Raw genomic sequence first — 26,612 nt, forward strand, 5'->3', positions numbered from 1 at the left:
GTATAACCTCTGTTCCACGATGAATTGACAGAGCGCAAAAAATAAAGTAAAGAGGTTTTTTTTTAAATATGCAAATATTAAATATACAAACACGCAGAAGAATAAAACGATAACGTAAGGGAAATAAAACGAAGAACGGCATCCAGGGTTTTTAGTTAACCGGCGGCTCGGGGTGCCCAGCTCTTACCTTGTCTCATCTTGGCAAACGGCTTCAAGGACGCAGGCGGCGTACTGAAGTGTTTTTTGAAGCATATCTAACGGAACGTCGCCGTGCTGGAGGTGCGTCGACAGGTCTCGCAACCTAATAGGTCAGGGAAGAAGAAAAGAAGGCGAGAAGCGAATTGCTTGACTCGGGCATTTGAGAAGGACATCCCAAACTCCCCACTGCTCCCGTCTAATTGCTCAAAACACAAAAAAATTTCGCCGGTAAATGGGTTTTAATAAAGGAAATGCAGCTTTAGCTATATATGCCCCCCCCCCCCCCTCCCACGTGACTCTAACTATGTAGACAAGGTGCTCCACACATGCTTAAAGTTCAATGACAAGCTACAAGCCCGAAACAACTGATTACACGAGGAATGTCAGACACCAGAATAGCTAGATTCGAAGAAATCCACTGTGTCGCAAACTGAGCTAAACGTGACGTAAAGTGGAGATGACCAATTAACTTCTCGTCCTCCGCAGTTGTAAAGAAGGCATGCGAGTTCATTCGTCTATTTTTGAGATGAATGTTTCATAACCATCCTTTAAATAATGTTCCTGAAGTCCTGAAACCAAAGCACTTAAAGAAGGCGTTTGACGATAATCGATTTCTCGTTCTACTTCGCATCATCGTTCGTGATTCGTGAACCAGCATCTGTACCGAGGAAGTAAAAAAAAAAAAACCTGCATAAAAATTCCTGATACATAATGCGCAGATAGCGCTGTTTCTTTTCTTTCTTTCATATTTTCTAGCAACCAACATACGATTTCATTTCACTATGAGCCTATGTCAGCCATGTCATGCTGCATTAGAGATATAAGTGATCTTGGTCAGGAAAAAAAAAGAAAGATACTAGAAAAAGGTACAGTGTTCCGCACAAAGATTTGGAGAAGTAGGCGATATGAGACGTTTCACAAAAGTTTTGAGCGCGAGGCTTCGGAGGCAGATGAACGAGGCTTGACGTGCTGAGGCATGCCTTCGATGCGCATTAAATCTGACAGTAACTGTGCGGTAAAATTTTGAAGTGCCGCCGTTTTTTTTTCTTTGTTACGGTTGCTCAAGGACTACCACTTCGCATTTGTTGAGGCGTCTGTTTGTTGGCTTATTCACAAGGCGAGCATACTGCTACGAAGAAAAGAAAATTGAAATATGTACGCGAGCAGATTATTATAGGTCCTTTCGTTGCAGGTAAAACGAGATACTCTGAGATTCCGTGCGCTTTAAAAAATTAGTTCTACGAGTCTGGTTCGATGCAGGTGCACAACGTTGAATTGGTGAATTAATGAAGATGATGACTGGAGTGAGGAAAACGATGTTGTTCTAGACATACCTTAATACATTTTTCGGCCGTGTGATTTGCCTTGTTTTTGCTAATGCGATGATTGCCTTGTTGAATACACTATACGAGCCTTATTTATAGGTTGCATTAAAATACAGAAGTAACAAAGTAAAATAACGTTAATTTGAATAGCTAGAGCCCCATTCGTTACTTTGGCGTAAGTGTTTATATATATGCGGAGCAGGAACGCCATCTGTTCAGTCGTTGTTGTACACAGGGGCGTAGCCAGAAATTTTTTTCGAGGGGGGGGGGTTCCACCATACTTTATGTATATTCGTGCGTGCGTTTGTATGTGCGCATGCCTATGTACGCAAGCAAAACTGAAAAATTTCGGGGGGGGGGGGGGTTGAACCCCCCCAACCCCCCACCTTGGCTACGCCCCTGGTTGTAGACGAGAAAGTTTTTCCGCTTCAGACCAAATAAGGACCGCGGGTCAACGCGGTATATATGCGATTAATCCCAGTGGACTGTGCCACGGTGTTAGGTAACGGAACCCGCGCCCGGCGCACTGTCGCCACCGCGCGATGAGGATAGATTGGCCGTGTACCGACCTGTTTGCGGCTTTGTCGCAGGCCTCCAGCGTGTCGACAGGCGGCAGCGGCCGGGCGTCGCCCAGTGCTCCGTGGCTCTTTCCGTTGCGGCGGTCGCCGGCGGCCGCCTCCGTCTCGGCATCGTCCTCGTTTGGGCGGCCGCCTTCGTCGCACTGCTCGCCAGCCTTCTCGCGCACAACCGTGGCCACGCGAGGCTGGAAGCGACGCACCACCACCGTACCCGGCTCTGCAATGGTACGAAAAAAGAAAAAAAATCTGGGGTTTTACGGGCCGAAACCACGATGTGATTACGAGGCCCGCCGTATAGTGGGGGACCCCAGGTTTATTTTTGCCACCCGGGGTTCTTTAACGCGCACCTCAATCGCGGTGCACGCACGGGTGCTTCTTGCGTTTCACCCCCACCGAAATGCGGCCGCTGTGGCCGGGAAACGAATCCGCGTCCCCGAGCTTAACAGCGCTACACTTTAGCTGCTAAGCTACCAAGGCAGTTTACATATGTAATGCACTACATGAGTTTGCGTCGCCTTGTCTTTCTAGGAAGAAGACCGAGAAAAATGAGCAGACACCTCAATCACTGGACCGAGATTGAACAACGCCGGTGATGCAACACCGAACAGCCATTTTGCTACATTTATGTATAGTCAACATTTACCAGCACCAGTAGACATTAGCCGTCATTTAGTAGCCAAAGCTAGCCAACATTAGACGGTAATGAGTGATTGTAGTACTGAGGTAAATATGGCAGTTGAAGTACTTTTCGAGACGCTCTGGTAGACAGTACTGCCTTATTATATTCGATCAGAAACCATATCCGATTACAAAATTTCTGTGGGCCGAGAAAAACATTGTCTTAAAAAGCCGGACTCAGCTCAGTGCCGCGCATACTTCGCACGCACTCTGTATACACCATGCTCGGGTTCCATATCAACTCTTTTTATTATCCTATATTCATACGCATCGCCGCAGCGTATAAGCGTGCAGCGAGGTGGCAACCACACGCGTGGAACTAATTCCCAACGCGACTGAGGCCTCAGCGCGTTCGTCCACGCTTCGTGATCACCGTGCCGTAACGCCGGGCCATTTGTATAGAGCACGATTGCCGAACAAAGCAGGAACCGGCTTACTTTCGCAGCGATGAAGACGTGCTTATACCGTGCAGCGTCAAATGAACGCCTTCACGCCGGGCGACTTCGAGCCAGAGGTGTACGCTGGAAATACATTTCATCTACATGCCAGATAATGCTCTTCGAGGGGTCATCGCATGATTGCGCTGGACGTTAAAATGGCGAAGAGGAAGAAGTCGTCTTTGGTGATTTTACATAGCAAGTTACGGAAATACGGTACGGGAACCGTACTGCTCCACCTTTCTCTCTCGTTGTACTTTTGCCGCTCCTAATTCCAGTGAAGGCACCCCAACACCACAAATGCTTTTCTCAAAAATTACTATGGAGTTGTCACGCCTCATTGTTGCCTCTCAGCCAACGCATTGTTCACGAGGAACCTGTCGTTCGGGGGATGCACTGTCACTGGAACTGGGAGCGGCTAAAGCACAACGAGCGAGAAATGAGGGGCGGTACGGTAGTGCCATTCCGTATTTCCGTACCGTATTTCCGTAACTTGCTAAAAGACTACAATTTGGAGAGAATAGCTGTTTTCTAATGCTGTCCGTTTTTGTTTTACTCAAGCAATGTATATATTTCGTTAGGCTTAGAAATTTAGTTTAATCATATAGCTCGACCAAGGAACGATGATTTGATAAAATAAAGTCCCCGGGAAATGACAAATGCAGCGTTTCGCTGTAGTACGCGCTCCACAGGCAATGCGCTCCAGTAATTTAAAACACATGGAATGGTACATCGGCCCAGCTACAGTTGCAGCAGATACCTACGTCACAAGATGAGAAGTTATAAAAAGGTCTTTTTGAAGAGTCCGTTGAAGTACATCTCAAAATAAATTAAAAGAACCTCTGAAACTTGCAAAATATGTTCGATCCTTTTTGTATGCGCGGCCTCACAAAAGTACATTTGTTTGTCAGCTTGCGCTGCAATTTCTAACAAAAAACGTTTATTCGTAGGTTGTGAAGAACGCAGATGATTTGCTGCACTGAAAAAGCAGTTCCTCTTCGAATTTTAACCTTTATAACACAAAGAGCTACAAAGGCGCGCAGCGCGAATGCAAGGAAAAAGACGAAAAGGTAAGAGCGCTCGATTATGTTTTTTGCTTGTCTTCTGTCGTCTTTGTCACCGACTTGCAGCAAGAATCGATTATCAACTACAGTATTATGGTTGCCCAACCGGCTACGAAGTTACCAAAACTAAGAGATGGCTTATTTAAAAGTAAAACTAAAGAGACTGACGTCAAGGAATTTCACGGGCCCTACATTTACGGCTACGCTGATGTGGCGAATACAGCTAGGAAGTGACTATAACGGTTCGTTCTTTACTGAAGCGCTTACGATGAACACCGTACGCTCAGGGCGCTCGTAAAACGGTTAAGTCTTACAAGAACTTTCAAAACATGGAGCGCCAGAATGAACGCTTTTAAGTGCAAAAGAAAAGAAAGAATGTAGCGTTTGGTAATGATGGGCTCGTACTGATACACGTTGCTGACCATCGAATGCCTATAGTAATATGCGTTGAGGTGTCATGTTCTAAGAGAGAGAGAGCGAGAAGGAATGTAGGAAAGGTAGATAGGTTAACTATAGGCTACGTCCAGTTTGCTACCCTACACATGGGGAGGGGAATAAGAGAGAGAGAGACATTTCACAACACATACACAGTTCAGCGTATCACAGGCGGTCGCTCAATTCTGTTGCCTTCAAGTACTGCAAGAGGGCTCGTGTGACTTTCTGGGCTGATGTGCAGTGAGGCCAGGCTCCCAAGATCTTTCCTTCAGTAAAAAGCCGATCATCGAGTCTCCTCAAGGCACGCTGGAGAGTCCGGCGATGTTGTTCAAATTGGGGACAGCGGCACAAGAGATGATCAATACTCAATAGTCACTACACCGTTGCAGTTATCGCACATCGATGAATCTGCCGTATACCAATGCCATAGCTGAATGGGTTGGTGAAAGCTACACCGACCCGCAGCCGACACATCATTGTAGCGTCACATCGATAAATCTTGCATGTCATTTGTCGCTGTAGCAATGAATCAAGGTTCTGTGGGCGACGATTTGAGTTTAGCGGGGAAGTCTAGTGCGTTAGCGTGGCATTATGCGCGATGGGACGAAGTTCTCTTGCAGCGTCTGCTCTTGACAGTTGATGTCCCATATTGAACAAAATTTGTCATTGCACCGCTAATCAAGGACACGACAAAGTCTTACAATGGCTGCCGGGACACTGGGATCAGCGGTAACCACCTCGCCGACGACGCTGCCCGATGTGCTCATGATGGAGTGTCCACACTGTTCATGCCCTTGTCAAGAGTCACACATATCTGCAGGGCCGAAACGAAACTATACACAGAATGCGGCATTGCTTCTCAAGTTCCTCGGAGGTAGGCTGAAGTTCTCCGTCATTTACATTTTGTGGCAGTTTTTATGGCAGCCCCACATTTCGGGGAAGAAGAAAATCAGACTGCCCCCACATTCTGTCGCTGAGCATCAGGTAGCGTGTTCAGTTTTCGGCCACAGGGGCCATATTAAACGATGGGGGCGGAATGCAAAAAACGCCCGTGTTCCGTGCCTTGGTCGCACGTTAAGGTCGAAATGAATATAGGCCATTTCTCATAATGAGTGTGTTGCTTTGGGGCACTAAATCGCATAACTTCAACAAGGGTGTACAATTCGAAAGAACAGTGACACTGAAAGGAACGCTTTCTAAGCTGCGGCACAATCTGATCTGCAGTTTTAAGCCATTATACTCGCAACATATCTGAGATTATTATTAGCAGTGTATCATTTATGCTGCTAAACACCCAGTTTAGACGCATTCCACTGTTTATGATGATCAACGCTGTTTACCAAACCATATAGCCCAGTCTATCAGCGAGCCATATTGTACCATGCTAATTTACTATTATCGATTACAGTCATTGTTGATTTAAGTTAAATTGCATGAAGGAAGCCTAACAGTTTACTTGGTGCGTAGCGTAACGAAAATGCCGATGAATATGATGCAATATGCGATGCAATGCACCACCAGCTTTGATGAACACAGTTGCAGCGTTATCGTAACATTTTTTTTTTGCATACGTGCATTGCATTAGCTTTATTTTGGTTAATCTTCGCTCTGTGTTTCCTCATCGGACCAAGATGCCTCACTCGGCTTCTGATTTTTGCTGATAGTTTTTTTGAGCTAATTACTTGCATGTATACGTTAAAGGTCATGTATATGCAGTAAAGAAGAAGACGCAACGAAATCTTACGAAGAATATTCGGTAACTATATTCGATGGCTTTTCTGGACAACCGGCCGTGGTAGCTTAGCCTTGAAATAAGAGCGCGTAACTATACACAGGGACACAAGAAGACAGGGACAAGCGCATGCGCTTGTCCCTGTCTTCTTGTGTCCCTGTGTAGTTACGTGCTCTTATTTCAAGTATCATGTGTCACCAACTCACCTAATCAGCCGCTCTTAGCTTAACGGCTAAGGTGATAGACTGCTAAGCTCGAAGACGCGGGTTCCATTCGCGGCCACGGCGGCCGCACTTCGATGGAGGCGAAACAGTAAACACACCCGTGTACGTAGATTTAGGTGCACGTTAAAGAAGTGGTCAAAATTGATCCGAGGCCTCCCACTACGGCGAGCGCCGTAATCATGTCGTGGTTCTAGGCACGTAAAACCCCGGAAATAATTACTTTTATGGCCACTTCCACAACTCTTTTTTTTTTTCCCTGTTTTTTCTTTAGACGTGAGGTACAGCTTCGAGACACGACCACAAAATGCGGTGATGTCAACTGTGCCGCACACAGGGAGTTGAACTGAGCACACAATGCAGGAGAAAGGGAACTCCTACAGCAGCGCATTAGAAAGCCTACAGCGGCGCCCAGCCATGTACGAAGAGACACGTGCGCCGATGCTGTGTCCCAAGGCCGCAGAAGAAAATGAGAACAAAGCGAACTGAGGGAATCCGAGTGGTTGCCAGAAAGCTCGCTAAGCGTATTCAGGCGCCAGCAAGCTGAGACGGAATAGGGGCTGCGCCCGAATCAGAATTCGAGGACTCCTTTCCTTCCCCTCCTATCACATGCAGTGGCACGGCGTTCTACGCACTGTCGCCAAGCGCTATAGCCGAAACGGCGCAGTGATCTTTGCGGCACTGCTGGTCTCATATACGAGGTCGCCCTATAAGCCCCTCGCATATATAGTATGTACGAGGCAGCCTAGCGAGGACTATCAACCAAGTTCCGGCTACTGATGTAGGCAGCCCTTTCGATTTCGCCACGCGGCAGGCCAGTGGCTCCGTCGGAAATCCCCCCCCCCCCCCCCCCCCCCAAATCACCATGTGACGAGACAACTTGGCCGCTCTTCGCAAAAACTGCGCCTATTTTCTGCCGCGGTCAATCAACGGTCGGAAAAAGGGCTGCGCGTGCTGTTCAGTCTATTGCTCAGTATATAATGCCACGAAGCCATCGCTACAACTATCAGGCAGCGCGTGCTGCGCCGTCCGCGTAAAGAAAGAAAAACTCCTTGCAGAACCCAAGGACGTTTGCTCCGCAAGCGCGACTCTTAAGTCACTCTAAACCCTCGTTATTTCTTCCAGAATCTGTTCTTTTAAATTTCTTATTCTACGCAGTGTATGCAGCGCCGTTCTCCCTTATGCGAAAATGCTTGAGACCCGTGTACTTAGATTTATGTGCACTTTAAAGAACTCCAGGTGGTCGAAATTTTCGGAGCACTCCACTACGGCGTCTCTCCTAATCATATTTTGGTTTTGAATTATTATACTTATGGGTTGCAGAAGCAGAAAACCACCAGAAGAAGCTTTAGCAGACGGATTTTCGGTTGGATATATACCCTGCGCAGGGTGTATCCAACACGGTATTGTAATACCAGTGCCGCCCTGACCACTGCGGTATTTTGGGCATCGAGTCATCTTGCCGATGAAACTGCCCGATCCATCCATGACAACGTACAGTACATGACAGCGCATCCAAATCTCAAGAGCGGACAAAAGCTAAGAGCTTCGCAGAATCGCTTACGGCATCACACTTACCTACTTGGAAAACTCTGAAGAATTCAAGCTTTCGTTTGTGCGGACTTGACTCGTCAGCGCAACAGCGGGGCCTCCTCTCGTTACGACAAACGTATAAGATAACCTTAACTGACTGAGGCAGCAGGAACGAGTTAGGACTTCAGTCAGTCAAAGCACGACATTTGGAGCGTTCGACCAAAATACGGCTCGCAGAAGGCACTCGTCAGCGCATGCAGTTATAAATTTGGGTTGACCAGTGCGTAAACGTAATGATTCAGGTCATTCTTTTCGTTGCTTCGGTCCACGCGGTGGAGGCGAAATGTAAAGGACGCTCGTGTACGTAGATGTCACTGCACGTTAAAGAGAACCCCAGGTGATCAAAATTTATTTCTGAGGCGTGGCTCGTAATCGAATTGTGTGTGTGTGGCAAGTAAGCTCCCCCAGATAATCATTATTTTTTAGTATACTGCACAACGTTTTTTTTTTTTGCTTGCGTTCATTGTGAAACTTAATTTAATTTTTCGTTTTAAAAATCTTAACAGACACTATGAAAACTTGGCCACGAATATCGTTTATATTACCATGACGCTATACGAATATGTAGTATTCAGTGAATGGTTGCAGTAATCAAATCGTAACTGAGCTTTTATGACCACTTGTAAAGTACAGCTCGCACACAGCGCTGACGTGAGAGATCGTTTCTACTGGGAGAGTTCATTTTTCATGTACCCGAAATATTTAAATAATCTCTCCGAGATTCGAAAAAAAAATAGAGCCAGATGCGTTTTAAAGGGGACCCGCAACACTTTTTCAGCATGGTCAGAAAACGCCGCCGATCGGTTGTCGAGGCTCCTGAGAACACGCGAGCCAAACACTATAGCGCAGCACGCAGTCTGGAATTTACAATTAATTCTCAAAGTCAGCTAGAAATCGTTCCCTCTTTTTTCTACAAATTATGCCATATACCCAAAGGACCGCGCCATACGCCCAAATTCACGGCCATCGGCTGATGTGAGCATCGTGTGTTTTAAAGTTACCGAGGCCGCCGCCGAAGGCCGCCACGTGCTCGCTCGCCCGCGATCACGCTGAGAGTACGCTGCTCGTCCGAAGAAAAAAAAAAAAAAGAAAAGAAAAAGTGCTCAAGGTCATGACGCGCGTGACGTTTCTTCTTTCTTCGTGACACCCCTCCCTGCTTAGCTTTCAGCGCACTCGTGGAGACGAGAGAAGAAAGCAATTACAGCGTGCGACAGAGCTCTGTAACACCGCTCGTACTCTACGGATTCTAAAACTTTTTGCGGCGGTCGATTCATGAGGCAATAAACTACTTTAATGAAGCCATTAGATGGTTACTTGGAAAAGTGTCGCAGGGCCCCTTTAAGGTTTTTTTTTTCCTAATACAGAATCCTTCTTCATACCATGGCAGCGAGCAACGATCTTGTCTCACACAGAATTATTTTCAGATGCCGAAAGAATGTATAAGGGGGGGAGGGGGAGGAACTCTCAACTTAACTCTTTTAAACAACACTTTTACATCGTCATATAGGCTTAACCAAACAGTCTGTAGAAAGATTTATCTGACGCATTATACCTGCACTGCACCTGCAAACTGTAACCTGCATGGAGGCTACTCAAAAATAATTTAAAAAATGACATAAAACTCAATTCAATACCGGAGCTCATAAAACCAGCACGCATTTGATATGGCTGGTATACAATAAAGCCGGTGCACGGGAATGCATCATGGAAGTCACATGGCAGCACGTGCAAAACATGAACAGATAAGAACAAGCGTTACGTGGTATTCCTAGTGCTTTGCGTGTCACGCTGTCGCTCCGCGTTCTGTCCACGCACTTCTCGCGTGGCACGCACAGACGAGTTTAATACTTTCTCACGCGCGTATTTTTGGCAGTCGCAGCGTGGGCACTTCACCGGCTCCGCTCTGGACACGCGCGCTTGCACCGCCACTGGTTCCTCCTCAAGTGACACAAAAACGGCAGAAAAAAATATGGCGCGCTGCGGCCAGTTATCAGTGGGACGACACGACTCCCAGACGCGATGAGACCCCCGCCTTTCTTCCTCCGCCCCCATTTTTTTCGGGAGCGGCCGAGGCACGGTTCTGCCGCGCGCCAAGATCAGATCATCGCAATCAAGGTGGAGATTACCGTGCGCGCCAATTACAGCGCGCGCACATGAGCAGGCACGAGGCGGAAGCCACCCCCCCCCCCCCCCGCATCCTTTTCTACAGGCCTCTGCGAGTCAACAGGCCTCCAGGCGCAGCGCCCGCGGAGATTAAGTGTTTTCGTGCGCAAAGAGACTAATTGCCGCATGCAAATTAGACAGCCAAACTTCGTGCCTCCGTCGCTTCGGGTGCTTTCTCCCCGGGCCAGAGACGGGGCGAGAAGATCACGACCGCCGGGACAGCGGGCGAAAAAAAAAAGAAAAAAAAAGGTAGAATAGAAGGGGGCACGGGCCCGGCGGGAAGAAAAACGGCGATGCGCAGCGGTGTGTCACGGATGCTGGAGGCGTTTAATGAAGGTGGGTGTAGGGAGGCTTGGGCTTAGATGACTTCGTTTGGGAAAACAGCTCCTCCTCCTGGGGGGCATTCTTAATCTTCGGGAGGAGGGCCTCCTCCGATTGCGTCCTTTGAGGGGATTCGATTCCAGCACTTCTTGCATCTCGAGTGGCCTCCCCTCCCCGACGCAGTGGTCCACTAGTTGGACACGGCGCTACGCGCTGCAAGCAAGGAGAAAAGTGCTCGAAAAAATAAAACTAGGTAGGGAGAGCGCAGACCCCCGGATAACCTGGACACGTCTGGACGCCTTGCGCAATGCCGACGCGACGGTTGCGCCAACAACAACGCGCCAAGCCGATTTGCTTGTTAAGGGACTTCGATCTCGACTGGAAACCGCGGGCATAGACTTGGTGGGACGGACAGCTGGGCGAAGGACAGTCAGTCGGCAAAGTCGCTGGGAAGCGCACTCTAAAGTGCATTTGCCTGCACGGGCCACTCAATTGAGTTACACCGCGCGCGGAATTGAAAAATAAAGAGATAGCGTTTTGAATGGACCTTCGGGCACTCGAGGAGGAGAAAACACGAAGTATAGCGAACGCACAAACTGTCACTGCCGATAAAGTGAAAAAGAGGACAGCTTTCGCTTTGCAAGTGGCACCGCTTCTGAATGTTGGCTGTAACTACTTTTCACTTGCGACGTATAAGGCGGCAAGGCAGTAGGGGAGCGCAGCTTTGTGCAATCGCGTGTATAACAAACTGGGGCGCTATTCTCGACACTGTCGAATTCCGCCATGTAGTCAAATTTTGTAATAGTGGCATTCTAAGCCAATAGGAGAGGCTGCAGCAGCTCTCTTGATCAATCATAGTTGAAAGGATGGCGGATTCGACAACATGGCGGAATTCGACGGTGTCCAGAGCAGCACCTGCAGAAACGACTAAATGAACTTTTATTTCACCCGCTGCGGTGTTGGTTATGGTGCTTGGCTGCTGACGCAAAGGTCGCGGAATCGAATCGCGGCGGCCGAAATCTCCGAAGCCCTCCGCTACGGCGTTTTTGATAATCATATCGTGGTTTTTGGACGTAAAACCCCAGGTAATAATAACTCTATTTTGTCTTCAGATCTATTCCTTTCATTGTTAACGTACTGAGATGTAAAGTAATAGATAGTTGCCTAGCCTTGAAACAAACGAGCTTATTTAGACGTATCGACCTCTAGGCCGGCTTTCATTATCAAATGTTTAGCAGACACAACATCAGCTCATTTATACACGCATGCCAGAGTATTGCTGCAACGTTATCTATATTCTTGCATCACAAGCAAGTGATCATGAGCTATATGATAACAACAAAGTATCAGCGTACGCAAGCGATTGGCATGCAACGCATTCATAGTGGTCCGTTCAGCCTAACCCGAGTAAATTAGGCGTTATTGAAATAATCAAAATACGGTGCAACGCAGTCACCGCTGTAAACGGTCGTACATATGTGTACGAGAACGTATGCTGCATTTCCGGTGAGTTTTTCGACCCCACACTTACAAGATCGTAATTGCGAGGTCAAATAAGAGAAAAAGGCGCGAGAGGATAATAATGCGCTCTCTTCGCGCCCAAGACAGACGGGTGTACTCAAGAAGGAAATTGCCGCCCGCTTGATACAACAGTAATATGCATAAAACTAAAGTAATGTGGAACAATCTTGGCAGAGAACAGCGCTTTGCGATAGGTGGCGAGACACTGGAAGTTGTAAGGGAGTACGTCTACTTAGGACAGGTAGTAACCGCGGAGCCGAACCATGAGAGTGAAATAACTAGAAGAATAAGGATGGGTTGGGGCTCATTCGGCAAGCATTATCAAATCATGAATGGTAATCTACCACTATCCCTCAAGAGGAAGGTATATAACAGCTGCATCTTACCGGTACTTACCTACGGAGCAGAAACCTGGAGACTTACAAAGAGAGTTCAACTTAAATTGAAGACGACGCAGCGAGTGATGGAAAGGAAAATGATAGGTGTAACCTTAAGAGACAGGAAGAGAGCAGAGTGGGTCAGGGAACAAACGGGGGTTAAGGACATCATAGTTGAAATCAAGAAGAAGAAATGGATATGGGCCGGGCACGTAGCACGTCGGCAGGATAACCGGTGGACATTAAGGGTAACTGACTGGATTCCAAGAGATTGCAAACGCGTGAGGGGGAGACAGAAAATTAGGTGGGTAGATGAGATTAAGAAGTTTGCAGGTATAACGTGGCAGCAGAAAGCACAGGACCGGGTTGATTGGCGGAACATGGGAGAGGCCTTTGCCCTGCAGTGGGCGTAGACAGGCTGATGATGATGATACAACAGCGCGCCGAGACGGCGCACGGCGTGCGCAGAAATATCGAAGACAGCGTCTGGCGTTCCAGGCCCGCCAATGTTTCAACGCCGCGGGCGCATTTCCCAGGCGGCTCTTTCGCTTATGATCCCTGTTCACGGGCACCTGCAGATGCACACCTTCGCCGCCTGCAGTCAGTCGTCAACTTGCACGGATGCATTTCGGTGCTCGGCCGCAGGAACAGGTGTTGCTGATGACGACGCGCCAGGAAAGAGGCAACTGAGCTCGCTAGGCGGCACAAACCTCTGCCCACTACCCAAAAGCAAACGAGCGAAAAAGAGGGTAAAAATTCCGCTCGAGCCGCGTCAGGAAGCAAAGAAAAGGCTATGATGATATCGAGGGAAAGTAACGGGGGACTTTCGCCGCTGCTACCGCTCTGAGTGTGCTGGAAGGTGAGCGCACCTAATCAGTATACGGCCGATAAGGCGATAACTTGATTAGTGAGAAATGTGCACCGCGTATGGTCTGTATGCTCCGCGATCTACTGGAGATCCGGGAGCTTTTTCCTTGTCGCGTGCTTCCCGGATGCCAGCATGGTCACCAATATATCTGCGCGGCATTGAAGTGACGTCCATCCGTCGGCTCCGTGGCTCGATGCAGACTCGCCAGTGGCTGCAGAAGAAGATGACCTAACGCAGAAGCCCCCCCCCCCCCCTCATAAACGTAAAGATGGCTTGACCTTATTTGTGCCTTGTTTCGAACGCACAGCGGTTATGTTACAGCAGAACGTGCATTCAGCGTCCCGCTCGTCGATGGACGCCTGCAGACGGTGCTTCTAGTCGGCGAAGACGTGGCGGCCTTACATCTTTAGTGCACACAGCGAGTACACAGATAAAATATGGTCCCCATTAGAGCAATAGCCGGACGCTGCTCTGCCACAGAACGCTACGAAACAACAATGCCGTTGCTCGAGCAATGATAAGTGATCTTGACAACCACTGAATAGCCACTGAGTCTGTGCGCGCCTGAGTCGGTGCGCATTGCATGACGTTGACATCACTCTAATATAATAACTTTTGGGTTTTACGTTCCAAAACCACGATATGATTATGAGGGATGCCGTAGTGGAGGGCTCCGTAAATTTCGACCACCTGGGGTTCTTTAATGTGCACCTAAATCTGAGTTATACGGGCTTCAAGCATTTCCGCCTCCATCGAAAATGCGGCCGCCGCGGCCGGGATTCGATCCCGCGACTTTTGACATTGCTCTCAGTATTCATATTGTCACGTGGATGTGACGGTGAACAATGGAGCCGTCGTACCGGTGAAGTAAAACGCTTCATGAAGCAAACCTGTGACTAGCGGAACGAAACATTCACAGCGAAAATGTTCTGTTTAAGACCGGGCACAAGATTGCGGTCCTGGTTGTAACAGTAAAAAAAAAAAGAAGAAAAAACAAAACGTTTGAGAAAGTTCCCATAGATTCAAGCGCGGCTTGTACCGAGAGATAACATGTGTATAACAGTTCTGGCCGTTGTGAATATAATAAAAGAATACAATAATATAATATTATTGAGCTTTAAGGGCGAGACAGACGGTACGATTTTTCATGCGATTCGACGTCCGACACGGCGGAGGGGAAACCGGAATGGTGACCTTTCATAGCATCGTACAGCCACCATTCCCTCTCCCCCACCGCCGCGTCGGCCGTCGGATCGCATGGAAAATCGGACCGTCTGTCCCCCGCTTTAGGTTCCCGGATAATGCCGCGCATACCTCCGTCAGAGTATCAGTTATGCAACAAGAAAAAAGTTACAAAATCCCTAATGTTACTAATGTCACTACATGCTCATAATTGGGCACAGTATCGCCAGCGTTGAAAAGCACATTTTAAAATATTTCCTTTGAAATCACGCGCACCTCAGAGGAATGTGCTCCGCACTGAATGGTCACGCACACACAAGTCAAATTCTCAGCATATCCTAAACGAAACTGCCTATATATGTACCGCCAAACTGAAATGATGAAGAGGTGTGTCTCACGGCTAGTGCGGGCAGGCGGCAGCAACAACAAATAAAGATTAGCCCTTAATTACCTGACATCAAAGCATAACGCCTTTATTTGTGAAGGATCAATGAGTGCCCCAACCTGTTCACCAAGCGCATTCGGGCGTTGCGAACAGCCGCTTCGTACTGCGGCGGTGACTCATGCCGCTCTTTGAGCTTAGTACGAAAAGAAGACTACAGGCGAAAAAAAAAAGAAAACAATCTACGCCACATCACTTCTACTAATAAGATCTTGCCAGAGTGTCCTGCCTAATGAGAGCACACGGTGTTTGTCATGAGTAGGGCTGTTATACAGAAAATCTAAGTGTGCTGAACAAAAGTGGAAACATGGCCATGCAGGCGTCGTCGTCAACATTGGCCTCGAGGAGTTACGGAGTCGCCCTCTATCGGACGCGCCTCGATTGCGTGCTAGGCAGGATACCGCCGGCGCGCGCCCCATAGGTTTTGCTGTCGGCGCTCTACAAAAACACCTCGCGGAAGCCCTCCAGGTCATTTCTGTAAGTACTTTCGAAATGAACTGTGTTCTTTACTGTCAAAATAATCATTTTCGACGAACTGAAAGCACAAGATAGTCTACAGTCGCTGTCTCTTTGCAGAAAACCGAGCACCCGCTTCACGCGGTCACCGCGTTGGAGACCCCTGAACCGGCTTCTTGCGTGAAAGGTAGTCACTCGCTGAGTACAAACTATATGAAATATCTCGTTAGAGTAGACTGCCTGCATAACAAAACGGAGCATAACAGAAAGAAGCCTCAAGCCAGCGATCGCACGGGTTCGCGACGACTGACGGTGGTATGAGCGTCTGCATGTATGTTTTCTTACTGATGGTTTCGCTTTTGCTACGAGCGCGTTTTGGCACCGCGCTGTGAACTTTAAGCCGCAAAATATGAGAATTCGTGAGTAAACAAACAACTACTGTTGCGCGGACGCTATCAGAGCAGTTCAAAAACAATTTCCTTACAACTACGGCTTCGGTGCGCATGGCAACTTTGTGATCTGCCGTCCCGACGATTCAGTGTTTTTTTTTTTTTTCTTTTTCGGTCTAAATTCGGGTACGTTTCAATGTCATTTGACAAGCTGTCTCGCACTACGTATTGATCGGTCTTCTCAGCGGGCAAATGCCGCTGCTTCTGTTTCTTTATTCGGCGCATTCGTTTAGTTTGGTGCTCACACAAAACGCGAGCAAACGCGACGCCTTCTTTTAATGCTACTTAATTATCGTTCCCTTTGCATTCCAGTGAACTTGCCGCTCTCTGTCATCAACAAATTCATAGACCAAAGCTTCACCACTTCAAGATTGCTGGTGGAAGGAGAACCAGTCTACGAGACCGAGCATGTAGTAGCATATGCGACGCCTAGGAAAAGAAACAAAATACAGTAACGTTTGCCGGACTTGTTCTGCAAACGTCGGCTGTGAACTAGGACCCACATGAACTTGAAATAGCGGTGAATAAAATAGAAGGTATTGCAGCAACCAGGAGCCGCAAAACAGGATAGTAATTATTTGGCGTGTACCCCAGCAATATTGGGAGCAGTGTCGTGTCTAACGCCAACAGAGTGGCATCTTTCCCACGTAAATAAATGAAGCTCCAAGAAAATACATGGGGTTCGCAGGTGGGCCGATCACGGAGGCTATGCAAAATTTATGTTGCTTATGAAGCAATGCATACCTCATCAAATGGGAAGGTTGGCCGTCGGCGTCCCGCGTCGGCGGCGTCAACACGAGTGATGCAAAAAATAATCGTCACGTGATAGTGTCACCATATGACGTCACAGATCGCCAAAATATGTAGCGTCATTATGACGTCACATAATGTGACGTCACATGATGACGTATTCACAGGTCATGGTCGCTTTGCATTGCCTCCGTGATCGGTCACGGAGGCCGTGCAAAACCGCGTTCGGTGCAGAACGCTTTTGGAGGGGGGCGCGGGGGAATCAGTACGTCGACTGACAAGGAGAAGATGGCTTCCGCCTTCTAGTCATCTTTAACGAATGCATAAGGGACCCTGTGCGTTTTTTAATTCAACGTATCTAAACAATGACTTGCGCATCTGCAGCCGATTTTGTGGACGCTGAGCACGGGGCCGACGATCAAGAAGTCGCATTGGAGGGTTCTGAGATGGCATCGCACGTGGTAAGAGGTAGCGCTTTTACCATCCTGTGGCAGATAAGCATCATTTGCCGGCGGGAAGCGCGCGCGAGCCATCGTCACAGTGCGCGCTGTCTGCTACTCACTGAACATCGCAGGCCCGACGCAGTAACAAAAGTCTTCGTCGCGGAAGTGCTTGTTGCACACAAGACTCGTAGCGGATGGCTACTTGCCGGTTCTTAGCTTTACAACCCATGCTTCACGCTGTTTCTTGTCCCGCGGTTACCAGTGCAGGCTGACACTGGGCTCCTTTGCCTAAGCGCGGCACTGCGGCACCGAGCGGTAGAGCCCCATGTTTGTCGCCTCCGGAGGCAGCCACTCTATTACAATGGTTTCAATTGAGTAGAAAATGAGAGAAAACTTCCGAATTTGAACAGACCGCAGCGCATGTGGGACTTGAAACTCGTTTTCAAAGCACGCGGCAGTGCGCCACAAGCAGCCGACGCGGCCGCTGAGACCACGTGATCCTGCCAAGCACGTCACGCCGACGGTGGCGCCGGCGTTTCCAGTGGTGGGCCTCGAGGCCAATATGTCATACTACGTGTTTTGTGATAGTGCGGTGAATAGAATAACACATCTCGAGCTAGTTGGCTGGTCATAATCACGAGGCAAACACAGCGCACACTTTACGAGGACAATAGTAACATCCCTTTTCTATCATCTTTCACTCCCCCTTCCCCTTTCCCCAGCACAGGGTAGCCAGCCGGTCTGAGAACTGGCTAACCTCCCTGTCTTTCCGTTTTTCTTCTCCTCCTCCTCCTCCTCCTTACGAGGACAGATGAAGGAACACACTCCCCCTTCCCCTTTCCCCAGCACAGGGTAGCCAGCCGGTCTGAGAACTGGCTAACCTCCCTGTCTTTCCGTTTTTCTTCTCCTCCTCCTCCTCCTTACGAGGACACATGAAGGAACACAGCGCATGCGCCAACAACTCAAGGTGCCTCGTGTTCCTTCCTCTGTCCTCGTAATGTGTACGCTGTTTTTGCCTGGCGGTGAATTTTTTAAAGAGTTAATTTGACCGTAATAGAGGCAGACGTTTGATTCACAAGGGTGGAAAGGCTCAAATAATTGACCTATCATTAATCACTTCCCGAAAAACATGCCGGTATCCTAAATTTAATTTCATGCCACCTAACGAAAGAAAGAAAAAAAAATTACACCATCTCCCACTAAAGGGAACCATGAGGGGATGCGAAGCAGCATGGAGGGTGCACACCAAGTTTCCGTTTACGTTCACTCGGCGTTTCCGTTAGTGTGTGCGGTTTGTATTTAGTGTTCGTGTTATCATTACGTAGCGTGCCCTGCGCTGCTGCTGCTCCGCGACGATCTCGATCTCGGCAGATGTTGGAGTGCTGCTGCAACTGGCGCCGACGTCGACGTTACAACTCATCTGAACGGGAGCGAAGCGAGAATGACGCCGACGTTGACGTTACAACTCATCTGAACGGGAGCGAAGCGAGAATGATGGAAGCCGACCGAGCGCACGCGCTTATATGAAATGGGGGAGGGAGAGGAGAGTGTGGGTTTACAGGCCGCAGCGCGGGGGAGGAGAGGAGACAACCGAACGCCTGCGTAAAGAAGGAGAGTGCGCGGCTGCAGCGCGGGGGAGGAGAGGAGAGAAGGCGACCGAACACCTGCGTAAAGGAGGAGAGTGGAAGAGAGAGCAGGCGTATGCGCAGTAGACCGCGGACGCAACCGGGGGATCAAGCTCGCTCCTAAGATGCTTCACTTCGAAAAAAATGCGGGAAGTTTGCACTAAGTTGCGCAAAGCTTGGCACAGCGAAGCTGGTTGTTCCTCAGCTCGTCGTGCTGCAGCACGGGAATCACAACGCCGGCGGCGGTTGGATCCTACAGCGTGCTTGGCCGAAGAAGCGGCAGCCAAGAGACGGCGACGGGCGGATCCAGAATACGCGCAAAGCTTGCCGCTCTGAGGGCGCGTTCACACTGAGACAATCGGCGGCGAGAGCGCGCGGAATCCGCTTCTGCGGCAGCGAGATCCGCCGGAAAATCCCTTTCCGCGTCGATCGGTCCTGGACCGACTTTTGCGGGAGCTGCCGCCGGATTCCCTCACCGCCAACCAATCGGAACGCGAGTAGATCATTCGAGAAATGGCGGCGTGCTTGTGATATTGCAGTCGTCGAAGCCCGCAGCAACAGCGAAGTCTTTCGTAATCATCCTGTAGCTCTCGACAAGTGCCAACTGTTGTCGCGATTATCATCTTTGCAATACACCATCGCGATCTCGCAAAACGGGTAGCATTATCTCGGCTCGACCAAGCTTCTCGCGTCTTGCAAATCAGGGCGAACCAACCACGACTGCTTGCGTCGTTTCTTGTTCGGCGAACGCATGTTTCTCCTCGTCAGACATCGCCAGAAAGTTCCTTTCCAGCAGGCCCAGCAGTTCTACGACCCTGCTCCTGTTTATGCGCTTTGCCATAACGAAACGCGTACACAACGCAGAGCGCGTCGATGCCAGCGTTCCTTCGCTCGAAGGGACGATGACAACTAGGCGCCCTAGTTTCGGCGATGCGGTTGCTAAGCGGTGTGAACAATGTTGAATTTCGGCGGCGCGCGAATTCCGGTCGCTGTGGCTGGCGGATTCCCCAGTGTGAACGAGTCATCAATGTGTTGAAATCGCTGTCCCTGAGCCGTGGTGTAAGAAACTGTGGCGGTTGCTATGGCGACGGCTCGGCGGCGGCTGCTCCTCGGCGCAGCGACGGTTTGGCTATTTTTAGCAACGGCGCAGAAGGGACGTTTTGTTAACGGACGTCTTACTGCCAGCTTTAAAGGGACACCAAAGGCAAATAACAATTTATGTCAGAGAGAAAGCTCAATGTATGACAACGTCTAAAACGGCATTATTATCGACAGCAGTGCCCTACTTAACTTACCGAGAAATTAAGCTAAATGTATCACACGATGAGCGCCACGAGCGGGAGATTTTGGAAATGATCCCGATGACGTGACAGAGTCCGACTACAGTTAATCACTTGTAATCAAACTAGCTGCAATAAAAAAAGAACCTTCCGTGCATCAAGAGACGTAATAAAATGCCGCTTGTTCGTTTCTGTTTGATTCATGGAAAAAAGAACCTCTTTGGCGTTGCCATGGGGAACGGCGCGCGTGGTTCAAAGGTTCCGTTTTCGCCGAACTGCGCTTCGCCCGGCGCCCTGCGTCGCTCACGCGGTCGCGTCTCAGTGGTAGTTTCGGTATCGCTTACTGCCGCGTGTGTTTGCGCGCTTGTGAAAGTCGCTTTGACAGAAAGTTCGACAAAATGCCGCATGCATGTGATGTTGCCGGATGCCCGAATGGTGCACGCCGCCGCGCAGTAAAGGCGGGCAACGTTGGGCACGGCAATAGTGACGTCAGAAAGACCGCTTTCAGGCGGGTGATTTGAAGTGAACGCGATGCGGACCACTAAAACGTGATTTTATTTCAAGATAAGCACTTCCTTGGCACAAAAGTAGCACTACGAGGTTTCTGGACCGCTACTTCAACAATCAATGTCGACTTAAAATTTGCCTTTAGTGTCCCTTTAACAGCTTAGTAGCTGTTAAAAAAAAATGGCGAAGCTTGCACTAAGTCGCGCAAGGCTTGAAACAGCGAATCTGGACGATTCTGAAGTCTAATCTGGTCGCTTCTAGGTTGTTGCTAGGCTTTAGCTAGGTTAGTCACGACACGGATGTCCAAACCCCAGAACCGAGGGTTCGCATCTCTCGCAGATCTACGGGCACGTCGTCGCTGGAGTAGGGCTTCCATCGCTTCGGGCTCTTCTCTCAGCCGCCGTTGCCTTTCCCGTTCCCTAGTATGGCAGCTTCGCACTAGTCGTGCCAAGCCTGAAGGAAGGGTGACCTTCTTTGTTTCTCATTATTCTTTCTTTCTTCTCTTTCTCTTTGTTTTTTTTGTATCTCCGTCTTGTATCTGTTTCTATCCATTTCTCGCTATTTTTATCTTTATTTCTCTTTCTTCCCTTACTTTCTCTCTGTTTGTTTCTCTCCCTTTCTTCTTTATTTCTCTCTTGATCTTTCTTTTTTTTTTCTGTCGCTTTCTGTGTTTCTCTTTCTTTCTCTTTCTCTCTATATCTTTCTCTGTCTTTCTATCTTTTTATGCCTTTATTCCCATTATTTCTATTTTTCCCTCTCTCTTTCTTTCTATAGCTTTCTCTCTCTCTCTTAGTGGACCAGTGGTGAGTAGTGGGATTTGCCCAATTTCGGTGGCACATACCCGTCCATGGTGATGATAGTTTTGTGTTAGGCCGCACACACAAATTACGGCTAGCTTAACAGCTTCGATGTTAAAAAAAGAGAGAGAGAATGTGACACAAATCGCAGAGGTGCACGGCGTCCCATTCGCAAATGTCTTTTGCTAAGGTGCTCCTTAGATGCAGCTTAGCATAGAATTAAAAAAAAAAGATGGCAGTTACCAGCCCTGCAGCTTTGCCATAATGGATCTTATATTGAGAACTAATATTTTTTTTATGTTGAATGTGTATGTGTAAAAGGGATGTTGGCATTATGGGTGATGCCCGCTACTCCTCTTTCGCTAACAGTGCACAGCAACGATAGGCCCGCTCAAGCGAACACACCAAGAAACGATATAGAATACTAAAATAAGATGCTAAATATAAGTCAGAACGCGCTACAGCGCATAGTTTATATGACGTTCCAATGAGCGAATTGTACGTCACAAGAGACAAGGTTTGCACAGAAAATAAAGTCAATTAAAATTATAGAGCAGTCATTTGTGGTCAACGTGTCTAAACAAGAACAGTCTGCAGTACAAAGTATGCACGGTTGCGCCACAGGTTGCCACAAGTTCGAGATAAAGGGACATTTCGCAGAAGCGCTAGGGTATTTATAGCCGATACAGCCATTAGTCAGACATAACGCGCGCTTCGGCTGGCTTGAACATATGCGTAGGTGACTCACCATATAAAAGCAGCACTCTCGCTGTCCCATGCTCCGCTTCATGCCCGGAGCACTGGACTAGCAATTTTAATAACATTTCGCGTTTGCACCATTTACATCAAACGCAAATGCTGTCGCGGTGGCTGAGTGACAGTGACGTTCTTCTGCAGTGACCGAGGTCGCGAGTTCAGTGACACCTGGACTTTATATATCCTTCTTTCACAACGAGATCACCGTATTTACAGTGTACCCGCTGTTATTAAACAAGGCACCCATCCCGCAGACAGCAACATCGTGCGCCATGACAGTCACCACTTTTGTGTCTCCGAATCATTAGTACCGCTTAGAACAACGTTTACACGAAAACTCGGACTGAAACTTAGCACTCGATAATCGGAATTCGTTGCACCTTCTCGTACGGCAGCAAAATGCCGTCGATGACAGGAATAATCCCTGTAGCATTTTGCCTACAGCAGCCATGCGCCCTATATATATTGCGCCGCTGTTCTAGACTTCGAAAAAAAAAAAAAATTGGGACACCAGTACGTCTCCGGCCTCCCTGAAAAGCCCAATAAAGGTCTCAGAATCTACTTTTCATGCAAACAAAAGGGTCAACTCGCAATCGGGCATTTTGAACATGTCAAGCTGGATCTTTTTCCTCAGGAACAAAGCGAAACTCCGGTGCCCCTTCTACTCTTGCGAGCAAATCTCATTTTCGAGAAGCGCAGGCAGCCATTTTCTTTTTTGCGTATTTTACGTTCATTGCAAACGTTCCGAGAAGTTGCACGGACGTCGCAGTCAGCCAGCCGGCATCGTCTACCGCGGCGCAAGAGAGTCAGCCAGGGTCGCCTTTCGGGAGCGTGTTCTAGACGCGAGCAGGCTTCTGTATTCCCAATGCATGCTGACAACGGGAAGGCAGAGTTGAGAAGAAAGAGCCAGGAACCGCAGAGAATAAGGATGACACAGCTTTTTTTTTGTTTGTCTGGCAGCCAGCTGCGGCCGACGCCCAGCTGCTCTCCGAATGGCGCCGCCGGATGGTGCGCTAGGCGAATGATTTGCATTTTATTGGGCGGCGCCACAACAGAATGCCATTTTTCGCGCATGGCAAGGCTGGTCTCGAACGACGCCGAGCGATGATATGCCTTCCTTTATTGTCGCCTTCTCTTTTATCAGCCACGTGCCTTTAGGGCCGAACGTATTCCCTTTTCTGCATGATTTCGGCCGTCTCGGAGCATATATTCTATATTCTACATAGAAATGGTCGCTTTGCAAGGTGTGATAGTGCAAAAAAAAAAAAAAAGAATAAGATCGGGGACAGTGAATGTTGTGAGTGCAATAACGGGTACATACGCAGCTCGACACACAACTGTTACACGTATTAACGGGCATTGACGTGTAATCTTCATGCCGCAGCTGCGCGTATCAAGCTGCGCGTTATGGTCCCAATTCATTCAGCCTTTTTCTATAGGTTAAGTTCGTACATTCCATCATGGTCGTCCCGATATCGTGGGGCGCTTTCGTAACGATGGTGGTATTTCGTGTCATTCACCTCTGTTGCGACAGATGTCATACAGCTTTCTTTTAGTAATGGTCCGCGTGCATAAAATGTCGTGCATCGAATAGAATCGCCTTTGCTAAAAAACCTGGAGCTTCGCCTAAGCGTGCTCCAAGTTCCATCCTTACAAGAAGAGTTATCGGGCACATCGCCTTCTCCTTCGCTTGCCACACTTCCCTTCGCATTGGACACCTCAGCCGTGCCGTCAGGAAAAGAACGCCTGTGCGCGTGACACTGGCGGCTGTAAACTCTGTTTGGGCGCCCAGTAAATATACAGTTGCGAAGTACCCACTACGCCATAATGCACCATTCTGCGACGTGGTGAAGTACTCAGTACACACCTGTAAGGCAATATGCGCACCTACGTAGCTGCGCACCTTGTTGATGCTGACTCGCCACGATCGTCTGGTAGTTATGGTGCTCCACTGCTGGCCCGAAGGTAGCGGAATCGAATCCCGGCCGCATTTCAATGGAGGCGAAATGCTAGAGGCCCATGTGCTTAGATTTAGGTGCACGTTAAAGAACCCCAGGTGGTCGGAATTTCCGGAGCCCTTCACAACGGCCTCTTTCATAATCATATCGTGGTTTTCGGACGTAAAACCCCAATAATTATTATTAGGCTGCATTCATGCGTGTGTATATATGTGCCAGTGGCACTTCGCATGTTCACAACGGGCGTTATCTCCTCTTCCGCCATGCGTCTGGAGTATATAGCATGTTAGGCCATCAGTCAGTCTTACGTCTCCAGTTTCTCATCAAAGCCACCACCTTTATATTATCTGTTCCACACTGTGTATTAGCCTCTCAAAAAATAGAGAAAAGCGGCAGCTATCGATCATGTTGTCTTCGTCGCTGTCAGGCCTGTCCCTCAGCGCAGCTAGACAGCGACGACAACGAGGGACAATCGCGACGAGCAGCGGTCGGTTAACTCACTAATAATAGACGAATGGGCTTACTGGTGACATATATCTTGAAACAGTGCGTCATCACCATGACAAAGGGCAGCGGGAACCGGCCTTGGCCTGTTCTCTCCTTGTTTCGTCAATGTCGCGCCAAATTTTACCATGAAGTCGTTACAATAATGCCAAGTTTCCCCGTTTCAGTGCGCCAAGTCAAGAACTTTCTAATACGTCAGACAGACGTAATTGCCCTTTGTCGGAATGAAGGGTCCTGGCACACTGGCCGAGTCCGTTCACAGCACAGAAGGCGTTGAAAGCGTTGTTGCGCTTTTTAAGGAAAACCGGCCTTTGAGACAGACTTTAAACAGTGTCGTAATCTACTTTCTTATTTTTCTTGCTTATGCTTTTTTTTTCGTAGCGCCACTTTTCTGTTCTCTTTCATTCCCCATTTCCCCCTTTTTCAGCGCAGGGCAGCCAGCCTGTCTAAGAGCCGGCAAACCTCCCCGTCTTTCCACCTGTTCCTTTCTTTATTCCTTCTTTCCTTCAAAGAAACCGAAATGGCTCCACTGGAAGAAAAAGGCAAGCTTCACAACTCGGGCCAGCTCAGGGACAGTTCTGGGTATCAGAAGTCCAGTGTCGAGAAGAACCACAAGAATTCGCGTTATTCAATGCATCAAACGGATCTGAACAGCTTGCCAAATAAAGCCGCTGAACCGTTCCTAATTTGTATACGTTCGTATATATAAATTCCCTTACGCAATCCCAGCTGCGACGGGACACTGTCACAACATTCATGCAATCCCAGTAGTTAGTGCGGTAGGTAAATAATGCCCTCCTAATATAGTTATAGGGAACCACGCATTCCCGAGCACAATAGCGACCTCTATAAACCCGTTCTTGCCAAAGAGCTGCAGAATGCGCCTGTCACCGATGTAGGCCGTCGATGCAGAAATCGGTCGTGTGTAAGCAGCCGCGTTACAACAAAACATTCGCAGCGAGAACGAGGCTCGAATGGCATGGGGAGGCCACGATCGCTTTGCAGGCAGCCGGCGAAGGAATGTCACGAATGAATGCAGGTGCGCTGTTGACGGCGTAAAAAATGATTACAATTCTCGGATTCACTCTTGTTTCGGATACTGATAGGCAACGTTTTTCGGAATAAATACCCCTTCAATATATGGTTCGTAGCGTTCACCAGTGGTGGTGGTGTTGCTACAAGCGGGGTCAGCCTGCCAGACCTGGCCGGCAATTGCTCCGCCTGCGCGTCTCATTCGCTCGTAGTGCGTTTCACTATGCGTCCCTCCTTAAAGTTAAAAAAAAAATGCCAGGGTTCCTCGCGAAGGCTATCCGCGCACCTTTCGGAAACACAAATCTGTTCAGTGCACTCGTGTAGAACACCCCTCCCTTTATTATTATTATTATTTTTTCAAGTTGTCCACGAGCCTCCTCCCTTCGGGGGAAATACGCTTGCAGGATCAGAGTGTTTGAGTTTCTGTCCAAAGCCTGTATAGAAGCATGTGCCACGTAAATTCTTGTATAAGACATTGAAAATCTTCTCGCGCCATAGGTGCTTCCCTCGGCGACGACAAGCGCGAAATGTAAACTTGTTTGTTCGACGAGAAATTCAGAGTATATAAACAGGGTCAAAGGAATATCGTCGCAACAAAAGCGATCGCTATAAAAGCGACCTTTCTGGCGGGATATTTTTGCTTGTTGTTTAGAAAAGGCGATCGGCTCGAATGCGACGGGAATAGCGGCATTTTCCTCGTCATACATGTCTCGAAGTGAATGCTGACATAGGGCCGAAGCGGGCAAGCCACAGAGGGGCCCCTCAGATCCGCCTCGACAACAAGCTATACCATCGCCACCAAACCGTTTGCGCTGACGTGACACGAAATATGGATGGACGAGCCGCGGAGGTGAAGGAAGGAAAGGTGTACCGTTATACCGTTTCGGAGGCTAAGCAATACATCGCGCCCAGGATCACAT

At 48.6% G+C, this 26,612-nt stretch overlaps 1 protein-coding gene across 4 annotated transcripts in view; it reads right to left on the bottom strand.

The window, feature by feature from the left end:
* The window catches only part of LOC119378953 (dual specificity calcium/calmodulin-dependent 3',5'-cyclic nucleotide phosphodiesterase 1A), a 524,884-nt gene that overhangs the window by 57,817 nt on the left and 440,455 nt on the right, over positions 1-26,612 (bottom strand). For all 4 annotated transcript variants that reach the window (XM_049411828.1, XM_037648059.2, XM_037648058.2 and 1 more), the window contains exons 3-4: positions 2,093-2,318; positions 188-301 (exon numbers count right to left, since the gene is read on the bottom strand). In XM_049411828.1, the coding sequence (XP_049267785.1) occupies positions 188-301; positions 2,093-2,318 (340 nt within the window). The remainder of the gene's footprint in view (positions 1-187; positions 302-2,092; positions 2,319-26,612) is intronic.

This window comes from Rhipicephalus sanguineus, chromosome 1 (genome assembly GCF_013339695.2).
Source record: "Rhipicephalus sanguineus isolate Rsan-2018 chromosome 1, BIME_Rsan_1.4, whole genome shotgun sequence".
NCBI lineage: Eukaryota > Metazoa > Arthropoda > Arachnida > Ixodida > Ixodidae > Rhipicephalus > Rhipicephalus sanguineus.